Source organism: Ranitomeya variabilis, chromosome 3 (genome assembly GCF_051348905.1).
Source record: "Ranitomeya variabilis isolate aRanVar5 chromosome 3, aRanVar5.hap1, whole genome shotgun sequence".
NCBI lineage: Eukaryota > Metazoa > Chordata > Amphibia > Anura > Dendrobatidae > Ranitomeya > Ranitomeya variabilis.
Window position 1 is genome coordinate 763909641 of NC_135234.1, and position 17309 is coordinate 763926949.

Below are 17309 nucleotides of genomic sequence, written 5' to 3' on the forward strand. Positions count from 1 at the left end.
ATGCCCTCATTACCCTGCTCCTCCCCAGGCATGCCCTCATTACCCTGCTCCTCCCCATACATGCCCTAATTACTCTGCTTCTCCCCAGGCATGCCCTCATTACCCTGCTCCTCCCCAAGCATGCCCTCATTACTCTGCTTCTCCCCAGGCATGCCCTCACGACTCTGCTCCTCCCCGGACATGCCCTCATTACCCTGCTTTTTCCCAGGCATGCCCTCCATTACCCTGCTCCACTACACTACTTGCACCAGAAGAAGCCGAAACTTATGATGGCAGTCGAGATGGACAAGAAAGAAGAGCGAGCTCTGGTAGGAAACCATAGGAAATGCATTTATTCTTGAACATAATACAATAAAACGTCCAGGTTCTCACAGCCTGATCACACACCACACACGACACCGGAATAAATACTGTTTTTCCAAGGACGGTTGTAGAAAAGGTGCGGCGGTCACCTGGGGTCACAGAGCGATGGAGCAGTGTTAGGGAGAGCAACGTAACCGAGCAGCACATTTCGATTTAACCCTTTTCTTTCCAGTGCAGAAAAGGATAACGATAAATCGACAAAAAGGAAAAGTAAAAACAAAATTGTAACAAAAATATAAATAAAATCAGGAGGAACTTCTTGGTCTCTTTCTGATATGATGCATCACTTTGTGCTGGAGCTTCATTACAGCAACGTGTGGAATCTTATTTTATACCTTTTTTTGGCATTATATTAAAAAGGAAAGTACAAAATACATGATAACTATGCCCCCGGCTATCAAAAATGTGGTCAGTATATAGCTATACACTAGAAGCTACAGTATCACCTAGGAGGTAGGTGTTGGTCACTGCACCATTATAAATGTTTAACTGGCAATTAAAAAAATAAAAATATTTTTTTAAATTAAATTCTGTATTAGGACATCGGCATAAAACCCTCAGGTCTTGTTTTACTTTATAATTGCAGTCAAGGCTTCATTTACAAATGCATCAGGTAGAAGTGATACACTGGTGTGAGTAATGGAGGATCTGCGGGGGCGGGGCATGACAAAGGGATTCTCTCTGAACCTGTGTCATGCTCCGACCCCTGAGGACCTGCACTAGAAAGGACACTATCAATTTGTCTTGTAGTGTTTCAAAGGCAAGTCCACGGGGCGAGGATGTAAAAATACAAAATTGGCAAATAATCCCTCTCCCATCAGACCCGCACTAATCTCACGGTATTTAATTCCCAATACTCTACATACCTCCGAATTACCATTCACAATTCTGCGGGGCTCCGATTACACATTGCAGAACACTGATGGAAAGAGAAACTTTTCAGGTAACTGGCATAACGGAACTCCGGATTACAGCCAACACTAAAATAATGTCCTAATCTATCCTTCGAAATTTTAAAAAGAACCACCCTACAGTAATTCACAGTGGAGACCCCCTATCAGGGAAGGAGGTAATATACAATACAATACAGCCCAGCGTTTCTTACGCAAAGTCCATCACCATCGGGATGTGGATAGAACAGAACTGGAAATCCTTCTGGCGCCTTCTTCCTCTTGGCCTTGCACGTGTGCATGTATCTTGAAGTTGAATGATATGTACAAGCTTCTCATAGTGCCTGAGAGGGAGGGGCCTATAACAAGTCTGTGCAGTCTGGAGAGGCAGTGTATTGTATAGCAAACAACGTTCCTCGACTCTTTCTGAATGTACAACAGCTGAATGTGCTGAAGAGACATAATATGGCCGCCTCCAGTATAAGAAGATAAGATGCTCTCCCTGTAGACATAATACGTTTATTGGACCGCAAAGTGAGATTAAGGACGGGATGGACTCAATCAGGCTGTGCTCAACATTCTCTCGGAGGGGGAAAAGATAAATCGTCAATTTACACAAGAACTCGCTTGTGTCCAAGTCACAAAAATACACAAAAAAGGGAAAAAAATTCAAATAATTTTCTACATATTTACAACCTCACAGTTCGGATTATACAACAAAACTAAAAAAAAAATAATAATAATTATAATCTGCAAAAATAAACAATATTCTGGCATTAAAGTAGTCCCGTAAAATGTCTCGGAAAAAAGTGGACGCGAATGAAGAGAAGGAGGTGAAGGAGGAGAAGGATGGGTCTGTTCTGTGGATTCCACTGTAACCACGTATCAGGCCTCATTCTGTCAGGTCTCCTCGATTCTCTGGCTGCTCTTTGTTTTCGAGTCTGTGGTTGGAGTTATAGCATTGTTGGAGAAACCTTCATAGCGATTTTCGGAGCACAGTGACAGCTCCTCGGGGGTGTCAATGCTGTTATTAATCTCTGAGGAGAGAAAATATACAATAATAATAATTTTTGTGAACACACTCCAGGAAAGCTTATGAGTCCTGCTTCACCGGGCCACTACTACAGAAAGACTGCGAGTCCTGCTTCCCCATCCACTCCTAGAGAAAGCCTGCGAGTCCTGCTTCCCCATCCACTCCTAGAGAAAGCCTGCGAATCCTGCTTCCCCATCCACTCCTAGAGAAAGCCTGCGAGTCCTGCTTCCCCATCCACTCCTAGAGAAAGCCTGCGAGTCCTGCTTCCCCTGCCCACTTCCTATAGCTTGCCTGCGAGTCCTGCTACCTCACTCATTCCTAGAGAAAGCAGGCGAGTCCTACTTCCCCCGCCCACTCTGAAAAAGCCTGTGGGTCCTGCTTCCTCCGCCCAACTCCTAGAGAATGTCTGCAAGTCCTGCTTAACCTACCTACTCCTAGAAAGCCTGCGTGTCATGCTTCCCCTGCCCAATCCTAGAGAAAACCTGCGAGTTCCGCTTCCCCGTCCACTCCTAGAGAAAGCCTGCGAGTCCCCCTTTTCCCACCGACTCCTAGAGAAAGCCTGCGAGTTCTGTTTCCCCCGCCCACTTGGAGAAAGCCTGTGAGTCCTGCTTCCCCCGCCCATTCCTAGAGAGCCTGCGAGTCCTGCTTCCCCCACCCACTCGGAGAAAGCCTGCGAGTTCTGTTTCCCTCGCCCACTCAGAGAAAGCCTATGAGTCCTGCTTCCCCCGCCCACTCAGAAAGCCTGTGAGTCCTGCTTCCCCCGCCCATTCCTAGAGAAAGCCTAAGGCCGGGGACACACTGGTGCGAGATACGGCCGAGTCTCGCTGGTTAAAAGCAAGCTGTGGCACCGGCACTCCGGAGCGGAGCGTGCAGCTGCATAGCAATACATGGAGCTGCACGCTCCGCTCCGGAGTGCCGGTGCCACAGCTTGCTTTTAACCAGCGAGACTCGGCCGTATCTCGCACCAGTGTGTCCCCGGCCTATGAGTCCAGCTTCCCCAACCCACTCGGATGGTTTGTAAGTCCTGCGTCTCCGCTCAAAAAAGTTTATTAATATAAACACTAAAAACCCCATAGATAACACAGAAGCGTAAAACGTGAGCCAACACAAAATAATGGAGAAGGGAAAGATTCTAAAACTCAACACAAATCTAAGCAGCAAAACCCAACAAGTCACCTGAAAAGATGAGTTTTTCCTTCATGATCCGGACGTCCCGGCTCGACCTCCGCACCGCGGCGCTCAGCATGATCTGTTCGGGGTTGTAGGTCCTGATGCTGCCCAGGCGCCACCTGCAACAGAGGATGCATTATCACCAAATGGCCCAAACTCTCTGGAATCAGTAATGGCTATGACAAGTCGGGCCCGGGTCAAAAGGAACTGAACAATTATGAAGATGCATAGGTCAAAATAACAGGACCTTCAGTGAAGGGTTAAAACTGATGCACAGGACACAGGCAGTAGGAATGGCACACAACCGGATTCTCTGCACCGAGATAAGAGCATGCCGAGTGCACGAGGGGTGCAAGAAATAAGACTGTACATTGGGAGAGGAACAGGAGGTCGTGAAGGGGAACAGAAAAAACGGGTGGTGGGGGAGTCACCCAGACGTCGTGCAAGAGCAATGCCTCGATGGATACGAATGTGGTGCCAACCACTGCAACGAGCCACGGAAGGGGGTTGCCCATGATCTAGGGAGGCCTCGACCATGGCTGAAACCATCTCAGGAGACAACGGGAACATGAAACCCAACAGTCACGCCTGGCGCCAAATGAAAAAAGTGAAAGCTTGCACCAAAGCGCCACAGCCAGGCATCATGGCGGAGATGTGCCCAGTATACGTTGTGAGATACGTGCCACCCAGCGATTAATTTTGGGGTCTACTGTAATAAGATGACGGTGTCCACTCAATCCTAACAGTATGGGACCAATAAAGTTCCCACAGAGACAGATCAAAAGCGGCTCCCTGGGTACAGAGGTAGGCAAATATATATGGGTATGGGCGGAATGTACTAACGTGGGCACAAAGGATCACTACAAGACGGTATTATTTGTGTTCCTGTTTTACGATCTATACAGCCATCACCCTGGCTTCTGTACTAAAACCGTCCCGACTGGTTCCCTTTAACGGCGCACCTTTCATTTTCTTCTTCAGAAAACAAGAACTTTAATTTTTCCGTACGAAGGTTAGTTCTCTTTATTTTCCTGACTAATTGTAATTTTGAAGGACACCATTCATTTTTACCATATAAAGTACGGAAAAGTGGAGAAAAAAAAATAGAAGGCGAAAAAGGTAAAAAAAAAAATAAAAATGCGATTCCGCCATTGTTTCTTGGGTTTCGTCTTGACGGCTTTCATTCTGCGGTAAATACGACCTGACTGTATGATTCTCCGAAAGAGTCCGTACAATAAGGGCGATACCAAACTTGTATAGTTTTCATTGGTTTAGTGGGTCCAAAAATTTCCAAACAAAAATGTTTGCTTTGTGTCGCAGTTTTTTTTCGCAGAGCCGTAAGTTTTGTGGAGTGGCATGTGTGTTTTTTTATTTCTTTACTTTAAATTGATTTTGGAAATATGGGGAAATTTAACATTTCAGGATTTTTTCTTTTTCAGTCCCTTTTGGGGTTTTGAACCTCTGATTGCTTTTACTACATACCGTAATAAAATACTTTAGTTTTGCCATATAGGATCGAATTAATGATTTCCTATGAAGTCTTGGGAGGACTAAGATAGCAGCAATGGGGGTGGAAAACCATTGCTAAAAGTCTGCACCCATCAATCATGCCATGGGTAGAGCTGATGGGTGCTAAATGGGATTCTTCCCCCATTGTGGCCCAAACTGGGGGTCTTCTTTCCAGTACCCTCATCAAATATGTTCCAGAGTGAGATAATCAAGGCCCTTCTATTGGGATATGACAGTACTTATGGGCAGTTTTGGGGGTTTTATAAAAAATAAACTAATTACAAAGCATCCTCCTGCCAGGACTCAGTGGAGAAGATGGACAGGAAGTGTTTAATTTTCCTGCAGCTCCCCCACAGGTGAAATAAAGCATTACACAGTTTCCCATTGTCAGGTCATCCTCTTTGTAGCCTCTTCCATCTCTGGTCAAAAAATGAGGATCCGGCATAAAAGGAACCCCCTCTATTAACTCAAGTCCACCACTATGATTTATTAGAATAGGTTTTCTAAACTAGACCACCCCTTAAAGTCTCGATCATTGTGCTAAATCCATTACCAAAATCTGTGAAGCACAAAGGTGGAGAAAAAGCCTCGGTTTCTCTGTTTTTAGCAAAAATGAGTAGGAAAAAATAGTGGACGTGTGATCTCTATTGGAGACGCATCAGCCGAAACGCGTCATTTAAATAAACTAAGTAACGCGTGTGACCTCCCTGTTCGGGTTTCTTAGACTTTGTTCACACGTTCGGTTCTCAATTGTTTGCATTCTAAAAAAAACAAAAAAAAAACTGATCTGTTACAATTGGAGCAAAAATAGCTGCAAAATGGCAACTAAAGTTTATCCGTTTATCCCTTTTAGAACCCGGATATTTTATGTGCATTTTTTTTTTTTTTTTTTAATGCAAACCCATCTGAGGGATCACTTATTGTGGCAGTTGTGAATGACACCAATTATTTTACCAGAAAATAAAATCAGAAAACAGGAAACCAATTCCAAGTGCGGTGAAATGAGTAAATAAAATTCCGCCATTCTTTTTAGGGTTTTATTTTTATGGTAAAAATGATCTGGTGGTTCAATTCAATCTTATAAAGGTTTTTTTTTTTTTTTTACTATAAATATATTTGTGGTAAAAAAGAAAAAGTCAGAACTTTGGTCATGGCAAATAAACTATTAGCTTTTTTTATTTATTTTTTTGCTCATAAAGCTGGGGAGGGCTTGTTTTTTGCGCACTGACATTTTTATTGATACTATCTTGGGGCTCATTTTCATTGCTGTTTATGACATTTCTCAGGAGGGTGGGGGAATGTTCGGCAACAAAAAAAAAAAACTAAAAAGGCAAAACCAGTGTTTCCATTTTTTAGCGACATACGGAGTAAGTAAATTTTATATTTTGATAGTAGCAAATATTTAATTTCTTTATTTTTAGATGAGGCAAAGGGGGAATTTAAACTTTAAATACTTTGTTTGTATTTACATTTTTACACTTATTTTTTCATTTTTACTCTCTTTCAGGGACTGGAACCTGTGATTGATAGGAGCCGGGAACGAGGCAAACTGAGGACAATTCAAGACACGGCCATTCCCAGTCAAAAAGAAAACCTGGATGGGAATGGAAATAATTGCTGGACCTGTGAACGGAGCCGTAAATGGTTCTACACCCAGCTGATGGAGCGGATAAGGCTTCATTCCCGGCTGGTGAAAAATCAAATCCAACATGTGACGGACACATTGCATGACGGCTGCAATAAAGTCTCCTCCACCCAGATAGGAACCTGTGGACCTAAACACCCATCTAATCAGATTTTATTTCCAGCTAAAATTTCTAGACGATCCGATACCTAAAGTCTTGAAAACGATAAAAAGTAACAGAAATGTCACAAAACATTCGGCACAGTAAAAAAAAAAAAAAAAAAAAAAAAAAAGGGGGCAAATTCGCAGCCATCACTGAAACCGGCGTTAACCATTCGGATCCAGGGACACCAAGACTAGAGGCGATTTCCTATTTTTGTACTGAGAACTCTTGCTATTACGCCACAACACGCGCCGCCTTCTCGCTTTATCAGCCGCTGACCACGAAGTATCAGCAGCCACTTCTAAGAGCTGTAGCGCCATCACCTCATCGCCCTTCATCGAAATGAATAGACCCTTCTCTCTCGTAGACATTTACTGATAATTCCCCTCGAAGTTTTACAGCAATCAATGGATTGAAAGGTCGCCTTTTGGATAAGCCCAGTCACACGCTTCCTAAACTTCTACCCTGGTGGGACGTGAATACATCATATTACAGAAAGGACCATCTTCACCATCAGATCCTTCACTTTCCTCAAGGAGGATTTCAACACCATGGTGGAAGGAAGACGTGAGGATGTCCCAATGTCTGTAGGTGTCCATAAAGCCGCTACATATTTGTAGTTGTGGCTCATGTTACACAAAATTAAATCAGAACCCAACAAATAAAGACCAAGAACTGGTAAAGAAATGCAGAGGCCTTCTTCTTCCAGCTGCGGTCCAATGGGGGAGAATATAAAGACGACAGAAAGGGACTAAAGGTACCGTCACACTCAGCGACGCTGCAGCGATATAGACAACGAGCCGATCGCTGCAGCGTCGCTGTTTAGGTCGCTGTAGAGACGTCAAACACAGCAGCTCCAGAACGATGCAGGAGCGATCCTGTGACGTAACGGCGACTCATTTATCGTTCTCACAGATCGTTAGCTCCATGTCAAACATCGCTGGCATCGTTGCTTTTGCTGTCAAACACGACGATACACGCCGACCTGACAACCAAATAAAGTTCTGGACTTCTAGCTCCGACCAGCGATATCACAGCGGGATCCAGATCGCTGCTGCGTGTCAAACACAACGAGATCGCTATCCAGGACGCTGCAACGTCACGGATCGCTATCGTTATCGTTGTAAAGTTGCTGAGTGTGAAGGTACCTTTAGAATGTGTTACTGTAGTACAACAGAAGCTAAGGAGAGTCGTGAGTGGGCGCCAAGTGGATCCCGATAGATCGAGAAGATCCATGATGACGGAGGACAGTTGTCACCAATGGGGTGAACTACAGACACTGGAATAGCACTAGTGAGGTCAACGAAAGGTGAAGTCAAGAGTCGGAAAACACAAAGCAAAGCCGAGAGATGAGACAACGCGCGTCCGAGGTTTCACCGGAGAAACCAAAAATCTCTTACAACCATTTCTGTAGACAATCGTTTCGGAAAATTATATATATATATATATTTTTTTTTTTTTAAGTGAAAAGTTTCAAACTTAGTATAATTAATTTTATGGAATCGTGGTGGATCTCAAAAATGAGAAGACGGATGAAGCTTCCTCAAAAGGAAAGTCCATAAATTTCCAGAAATTCAAGTTCTATTTCGGTCACTAAAAAAAAGTCTTGTGAGATTTGCGTCATGTGTGACTAATGTATGGCTTGCCGACCATACATATACCATGTCGCAAAAATTACCACTCAGACTCAAGACTTGAGAACTTCTTAGGACTCCGAGGAGCCGGGATATTACTTGGATCATCCGACAAGAACATCGCTAGCAGATTTTCTCTTACTCGACATCACCGGATCTCGCCATTATGGGACTTGGTCGATAATCTCAGGTCACCAAATTATTTAGGGCCCAAAATTCCCCGATGACAAAATTTTCCTTAAAGAGATTGTGCCATGAATGCGATGTATCATTTCATTTACTGGGAGGAGCAGTTGTGAGACAATCACAGTTTTCTCTGAAAGATTAGAATGCGGAGTTGTGTATAACCCCGCCCACATCACCGATTGGCTGATTTCTGTATACAATGTATCAGTGATGGGGGGCGTGGTTGGACTAGGAGACACAAGACACCTAGTCCTGTAGTGATAATCTCCTGCTGATAAAACGGATTTTATTGAAACCGCAACACACATCCTAGGAAGTGATACATGGCTGGAATCAGGGTCTCTGCCCCTACATCATGGTGCTCTCAGATTACATAGCAAAAAGATGGTGCCAGATTCCCTTTAAGAGGGTACAACCCCTTACCAGAGGAGTCAGTGCCAGTGCAAATCATTCAAAATATTCCTTGGTCATAAATTCACTTTTAGGAAAAAAACAACATTTTCATACTTGACACTGTCTACAGTAATGGCGCCAAACTCAAGATGCTATAGTCAGAGGTAATGGTTCTGATAATCCCCCTCCGTTTCCGGATACAAGACACATTCTCTTTAAGGATTTGCATCATCGCACATACGGTTGGCGCCTTCTAGAACACAAGTCTCAATTTTCGACACAATGACTTTTGCGTAAAAATCGGCTCCTATTGTTATGCAAGATAGTAATAAAAAAGTGATGATTCCCCCTACACCCGCCCGGCAGCTGGACTTTCTGGGACTTCTGCCACGACGGGTCAGGTTGGGACAGACAGAGGTGGACTGAGGAGCGGGACGGCAGAATTACCTGATTATGTGATAGCTGTGAGATGCCGGGATGCAGCAGAGAGAGGAACATGCAAAGAAGTCAGAGTGTTATGAAAGTAAAACACGGCAAGAAAGCAAACGTTAGTCATAACAGCGGGCGGCCATTATCAGATGTGGAGACAATCGACACCGCACATCGGAATATTCCTCTATGCTATGACTAGTGAACTGCATTATGGGGAAGGAAGAGTCAACACATCATAAACGCACCAACACTGCAAGCGCCAAACGTCAGGACAAAAGCTGTTGACACCATTGACATAGAAAAAAAAAAAGGATTTGGTGCTAACTTTTAATTAATAAAATTAGGAGTGTCATTCCCAGTAATATAGGCTGGATGTGAGGTCTGTGTCTCTACCAGTAATATAGGCTGGACGTGACGTCTGTGTCTCTACCAGTAATATAGGCTGGACGTGACGTCTGTGTCCCTCCCAGTATTATAGGCTGGATGTGAGCTCTGTGTGTCCCTCCCAGTAATATAGGCTGGATGTGACGTCTGTGTGTCCCTCCCAGTAATATAGGCTGGATGCGAGCTCTGTGTGTCCCTCCCAGTAATATAGGCTGGATGAGACGTCTGTGTGTCCCTTCCAGTAATATAGGCTGGATGTGAGCTCTGTGTGTCTCTCCTAGTAATATAGGCTGGATGTGAGGTCTGTGAGTCTCTACCAGTAATATAGGCTGGATGTGAGCTCTGTGTGTCTCTCCTAGTAATATAGGCTGGATGTGAGGTCTGTGTGTCTCTCCCAGTAATATAGGCTGGATGTGAGCTCTGTGTGTCCCCCCCAGTAATATAGGCTGGATGTGAGCTCTGTGTGTCTCTCCCAGTAATATAGGCTGGATGTGAGGTCTGTGAGTCTCTACCAGTAATATAGGCTGGATGTGAGGTCTGTGTTCCCCCCAGTAATATAGGCTGGATGTGAGGTCTGTGTGTCTCTCACAGTAATATAGGCTGGATGTGAGGTCTGTGAGTCTCTACCAGTAATATAGGCTGGATGTGAGCTCTGTGTGTCCTTCCCAGTAATATAGGCTGGATGTGAGCTCTGCATGTCCCTCCCAGTAATATAGGCTGGATGTGAGCTCTGTGTGTCTCTCCTAGTAATATAGGCTGGATGTGAGCTCTGTGTGTCCCTCCCAGTAATATAGGCTGGATGTGAGCTCTGTGTGTCTCTCACAGTAATATAGGCTGGATGTGAGGTCTGTGAGTCTCTACCAGTAATATAGGCTGGATGTGAGGTCTGCATGTCCCTCCCAGTAATATAGGCTGGATGTGAGCTCTGTGTGTCTCTCCTAGTAATATAGGCTGGATGTGAGGTCTGTGTGTCTCTCCCAGTAATATAGGCTGGATGTGAGGTCTGTGTATCTCTCCCAGTAATATAGGCTGGATGTGAGGTCTGCATGTCCCTCCCAGTAATATAGGCTGGATGTGAGGTCTGCGTGTCCCTCCCAGTAATATAGGCTGGATGTGAGGTCTGTATGTCTCTCCCAGTAATATAGGCTGGATGTGAGGTCTGCTGTCTCTCCCAGTAATATAGGCTGGATGTGAGCTCTGTGTGTCCCTTCCAGTAATATAGGCTGGATGTGAGCTGTGTGTCTCTCCCTGTAATATAGGCTGGATGTGAGGTCTGTGTGTCCCTCCCAGTAATATAGGCTGGATGTGAGGTCTGCTGTCTCTCCCAGTAATATAGGCTGGATGTGAGGTCTGCATGTCCCTCCCAGTAATATAGGCTGGATGTGAGCTCTGTGTGTCTCTCCCAGTAATATAGGTTGGATGTGAGCTCTGTTTGCCTCTCCCAGAAATATAGGTTGGATGTGAGGTCAGTGTGTCTCTCCCAGTAATATAGGCTGGATGTGAGGTCTGCATGTCCCTCCCAGTAATATAGGCTGGATGTGAGGTCTGTGTGTCTCTCCCAGTAATATAGGCTGGATGTCAGGTCTGTGTGTCTCTCCCAGTAATATAGGCTGGATGTCAGGTCTGTGTGTCTCTCCCAGTAATATAGGCTGGATGTGAGCTCTGTGTGTCTCTCCCAGTAATATAGGCTGGATGTGAGCTCTGTGTGTCTCTCCCAGTAATATAGGCTGGATGTGAGGTCTGCGTGTCCCTTCCAGTAATATTATATAATTCATCCAGCCTATATTACTGGGAGGGACACATTTATTAGTTACATGTGTTAGGTCAGCACAGCTTCTATCCCACACTTATTTCCTTTTCATGTGCTTTCAGCCTCATCAATAGCCGGTTTTCTCTGCCCTCTAACACTAGATTCTTACTCCCCTCTCCACACTGGATATCTGTGTACAAGCCTTTCCTCCTCCTCGTTCCTCTCCAATCTACAGCGTCAAAATGATAGAAAATATTTAATGAAGACCATGTAGAAAGTTGCTTAACCTTGCATTTACGAAACAAATGAGAAAAAAAAAAAAATAGTGTGTGAATGCATAAATCCTTTACAAGGGGAAGTCGTGGATAAGATACAAAACTTAGATTTCTTCCAGAAATGGCGCCCCCTCATGGCTTTAACTGGAACTGTAGTTCTTCAACCCCATTCAAATGAACACTAGACAACATTATTGGACAAGATGGGCCTTTTTTTTTTTCCAAATTCTGGACAATTAGACGTGGTGACCCTTTTAAATGCCATTTTTCAGCCTTGATATAATTTAAGTTTTCTCCTCTAGTCACACTGAAAGCTGCATTCTGCTTCTGGCGACCGGACACCGCTAACAATTTACATTGTGGGACATGCCTGTTTTCACAAAGTGCAATACTGGAAGTGTAGAAGCAGAAGACACCGAACAAGCAGAAACTGACAAAATCCAGAAAGCAGCTCTGGATGTGACTGGAGTATAAAACTTGATATGACATAACGTGAACTGATCGGCCAGCAGGGGGCGATAGAGCTGGAGTAGCGGAGTGGATATACGGTATATATTCATTTTGTGGGAAGAGATTCAGCATAACCTAAAATTTATTGATCTAAACCTCTGTTCTTTTTGACTGCAAGAGTCCAGTAGGCGGTCCTAATCACTGATAGGCCAGTGAAAAAGCTCCGCCCACTGGACTCCAAAACCAAGAATCAGCAGAGGATTATATTAATACATTTAAATTTTGCCTGAATTTTTCCCCACATATCTATACATCAATCCGCTCAGCTCCTCCTGCTCTGTAATACGCTGCCTACAGATCAGACAACATCCTCAAGGTGAAAAAATCCCTTTAAGATCTGTACAAGACTTTATGCCCTGGAGTCAAGGCCTGGCTCCCAAGAGCCACCTTATACTTCATATTTTAGAATATATCGGAGATAGAATAAGGTGTTTCACAGTATAAAAAAGACCAGATTTTTATCCTCTCAGCAACAGCGCCCCCCATGTACAAAGGCCGCGTCTGGTATTGCGTCTCCCCAGAATAGGGCTAAACTGTAATATGCCATGGACAGGGGTGGCGCAGTTTCTTTAATGCAGTTTCTGAGCTCGGACAGATGCTTCAACTTCTCAGCTGACGATAAGACACCTGAAAAGAAACACTACATTTCTAGAAATCCTCCTCTCAACCGGTCCCATCCCTTTAAGTTCTCCCCCGCTCAGCATGCAGATGTGTGCTCACCAAGCTCACCCTAGAAATACAATACAGAGGCTGAACCACCAAGGGGCAGCTTTGGGTGTGACTAGAGGACAGGTAATGAAACAAAACAACATTATTCCATTAGTGTGCTGCCACACGGTGGTAAGAAGTGGTACTGCAAGTGGAAAAAAACTACTAAATCCCAGTAAGATGTGGTTATTTCCTCCCGAGCAACGCATGACGGAGACATCAGAATATTACTGTGCACCTGTGAATGTAAAAGGTTAAGAAGGCGACAAACCACTTTTGACAAACTGATAGATGCGATAAACAGAAAGTAATCCTTTTGCAGTCGCAGCAGAAAATCTACCATTTAAAGGGGTACACCATCAAAGACAGCAGAGAATAAATTTAAGGGGTCGTGCAACCCTTGTCCATGTGGCCAACTGCAGAAAAGGATATTATAGTACTAAAATCAGGACCCCAGTACTAACAGCGCCCCCTGCTGTCGGATCCATCAAGAGTCACCAGACTGACACCTGGAGGGTATGGGAGACCCAGGCACGGATATGGCGGAGAGCGCACGGACTGACCTCTGCGGGCACTTAAAGGGAACCATGAATACAGCCGGCACTCGCGGCATCAGATAGTAAGAAGACACCCTATAGAAGAAAGGTCATTGCTCTCACTAAATGGCCTCGCCACCGTGCAAAGTCTGGGGCTGAAATGGAGTTTTCCCCTTATGTCCCCCTCCACTGTGGAAGCATTCAACCAACCAGATTGCACCAAATGGGTCATGTGACAGTTCACAGAAATCCTATTAGGCTAAGTGCACACATTGCAGAATTACAGCGGAAATTTCCGCGGCAATTCTGCAACTCCTGCCGCGGGTATATCGCATGCGGAATTGGCATGCATATTCCTGCTAAAAACTAGCGTTTTGCAAGCGATCTGTAGCATCGCTTGGAAAACTGACAGGTTGGTCACACTTGTCAAACATAGTGTTTGACAAGTGTGACCAACTTTTTTACTATTGATGCTTCCTATGCAGCATCAATAGTTAAAGATAGAATGTTAAAAATAAGTAAAAAAAAAAAAAAAAAAAAAAAAAGGTTATTTTCACCTTCTGATGACCCCGGATCTCCTCAGCGGCTTCCATTCCTATAGATGCTTTGTGTGCAGGACCTTCGATGACATCACGAGACCGCGACGTCATCGCAGGTCCTTCACACACAGCATGCCTGGGAACGGAAGCCGCCACGTGCACCGCTGAGAGGCGGGAAGACTCCGGGGCCATCTGAGGGTGAGGATATCACGATTTATTTATTTTAATTCTTTTTTTTTTTTTTTTACCAATTATATGGTGCCCAGTCCGTGGAGGAAAGTCTCCTCTCCTCCACCCTGGGTAAAAACCGCACATGATCTGCTTACTTCCTGCATGGTGTGCACAGCCCCGTGTGGGAAGTAAGCAGATCAATGCATTCCTAGGTGTGCGGAATCCCCGCAATTCAGCAAATTTAATGAACATGCTGCGTTTTATTTCTGGAATGCGATTCCGCTCAGGAAAACAACGCAGCATGTGCACAAAAAATGCGGATTGCATTCTATTAATTAGGATGCTTAATGTGAGCGTTTTTTTCGCAGTTTTATAGCGTTTTTATAGCGAAAAACCACGAAAAATCTGCTACGTGTGCACACAGCCTTAATCCTCAGAAACTTCAGCCGAATTATTTAGATAGAAGGAAAGAACCTTCTTATAAGAAAATAATGGGTTTTTAGATTCCAACTTATGGTTGTGACATCGTCTCAGTGTACTATAGGGAGCGGTCACTAACCTGAAATGCGATGATAAAAAAGTATACAAATAGAAAAAAATATATATTAAAAAATAAAAATAACATTAACAAAAAAATAGTATTAACCAGGGCACAACGTCTCCCGCGGCACGACGCTCAGGGCACAACGTCTCCCGCGGCACAATGCTCAGGGCACAACGCTCAGGGCACAACGTCTCCCACTGCATGCCGACCAGGGCACAACGTCTCCCGCGGCACGACGCTCAGGGCACAACGTCTCCCGCGGCACAACGCTCAGGGCACAACGTCTCCCGCGGCACGACACTCAGGGCACAACGTCTCCCACTGCATGCCGACCAGGGCACAACGTCTCCCACGGCACAACGGCCAGGGCATAACGTCTCCCGCAGAGCGCTGCCCAGGGCACATCTCCCGCTGCACGCCGCCCAGGGCACAACGTCTCCCGCGGAGCATCGACCAGGGCACAACGTCTCCCGCGGCACAACGCTCAGGGCACAACGTCTCCCACTGCATGCCGACCAGGGCACAACGTCTCCCACGGCACAACGGCCAGGGCATAACGTCTCCCGCAGAGCGCTGCCCAGGGCACAACATCTCCCGCTGCACGCCGCCCAGGGCACAACGTCTCCCGCGGCGCCGCCCAGGACACAATGTATCGGGTCACTTCTACTGCTCCTTTATGTTGCATCTGGAGGATGTACAGAACAACAAGGGAATAGCCGGGGTTCACTTACTTCTGCAGGACAAACACTCCTATGATTACAGTGAATGAGATGATGTCCGACGTGATCCATATGAGCGAGTATTCATCTGGAGTCTGAAAAATTCAGAAGTAGAGGGTTTAGCCGCGTGCGGGGCTCAGAGGAGGATTTTTGCCCTCTTCCACCTCTCTCTGCTGTATTAACTCTTGCCTGATAAACTCTACAATCTATAGGGGATGCACCATGCTTTACACTGCAGCTCTGTTTCAGCAGCACATAGTAATGATCAGCGACTATCTTAAAACCACTGTCTATTGTATTCTACGGGAGTCAGAACACCATATCATGTCTCATCAGGGGCTCAGGAGGCCGTCGTCTTCTTTCCCATGCTTTACACTGCGGCACTGATTGCATTAAAGGGAATATACTGCAAAAAAAATAAGTAGCCAAATCGTTGGCTCCAGAGTTCTGACCAGCGAGTGCCTCAGGTCCATTACTTACCAGTAACCAGATGGGGAAAGGCACCTTACTGAGGATGTGAGAGGAGTCGGAGGTGACGGACTCGACGCCGGCGCACCACAGCACCGAGAACAACCACGGCTCGTTGACAGTGTATGTGTTGAGGGTCAGGTTGTGTGCGCTGTACTCCCTGCGGAGAACACAGGACGTAAGACGGACGCCGGAGAGAACCAATCACCTGCAGCATACTGCACACCACAGACTACATTTCGCCATTGCTCCCTGTTAACAGCCACTTGGGATGGAAGGGGCTGGTGCTGTACAAGTCACAGCTATCCAGCACTGAGACCAAATACTTACATCAAGGTGCGGATATATGCAGAAACGGGCCAATAAAATCTACTGGTATTACCCTGGCCAGAAAAGTCTAAAATATATGTGATCAGTCCCACAATATAATATACCTGATGTCCTCCTGGTTCACCTCCGTGTACCTCAGGTTGGCGAATGTGATGTCCCGATCCTTTAAGAATTTAGGATCTCTTTTCACATTGGAAGCTTGTTTAAAATTAGGAGCCAAATGTCGAACGAAAGATCTCTCATCATCCAAAGCCCAAATAACCTATAGAAAGGAAACTGCATTTATAAATATAATACTGCCCCTATGTACAAGAATATAACTACTATAATACTGCCCCTATGTACAAGAATATAACTACTATAATACTGCCCCTATGTACAAGAATATAACTACTATAATACTGCCCCTATGTACAAGAATATAACTACTATAATACTGCTCCTATATGCAAGAATATAACTACTATAATACTGCTCCTATGTACAAGAATATAACTACTATAATACTGCTCCTATGTACAAGAATATAACTACTATAATACTGCTCCTATGTACAAGAATATAACTACTATAATACTGCTCCTATATACAAGAATATAACTACTATAATACTGCTCCTATGTACAAGAATATAACTATTATAATACTGCCCCTATGTACAAGAATATAACTACTATAATACTGCCCCTATGTACAAGAATATAACTACTATAATACTGCCCCTATGTACAAGAATATAACTACTATAATACTGCCCCTATGTACAAGAATATAACTACTATAATACTGCTCCTATGTACAAGAATATAACTACTATAATACTGCTCCCTATGTACAAGAATATAACTACTATAATACTGCCCCCTATGTACAAGAATATAACTACTATAATACTGCCCCTATGTACAAGAATATAACTATTATAATACTGCCCCCTATGTACAAGAATATAACTACTATAATACTGCTCCTATGTAC

At 44.6% G+C, this 17309-nt stretch overlaps 1 protein-coding gene across 6 annotated transcripts in view; it reads right to left on the reverse strand.

Annotated features, from left to right (window-relative positions):
- Window positions 1-304: 304 nt before the first annotated feature.
- LOC143817384 (glycerophosphodiester phosphodiesterase domain-containing protein 5-like) overlaps window positions 305-17309 on the reverse strand; it is a 164456-nt gene continuing 147451 nt past the window's right edge. For 3 of the 6 annotated variants that reach the window (XM_077298766.1, XM_077298767.1, XM_077298768.1), the window contains exons 12-17: window positions 16436-16593; window positions 16014-16161; window positions 15546-15628; window positions 9413-9427; window positions 3463-3575; window positions 305-2290 (exon numbers count right to left, since the gene is read on the reverse strand). In XM_077298766.1, the coding sequence (XP_077154881.1) occupies window positions 2154-2290; window positions 3463-3575; window positions 9413-9427; window positions 15546-15628; window positions 16014-16161; window positions 16436-16593 (654 nt within the window). In that variant the 3' untranslated portion in view covers window positions 305-2153. Of the gene's footprint in view, window positions 2291-3462; window positions 3576-9412; window positions 9428-14347; window positions 14977-15079; window positions 15282-15431; window positions 15629-16013; window positions 16162-16435; window positions 16594-17309 lie in introns of those variants that run through there. The other 3 variants (XM_077298769.1, XM_077298771.1, XR_013224129.1) reach the window with 2 other exon arrangements.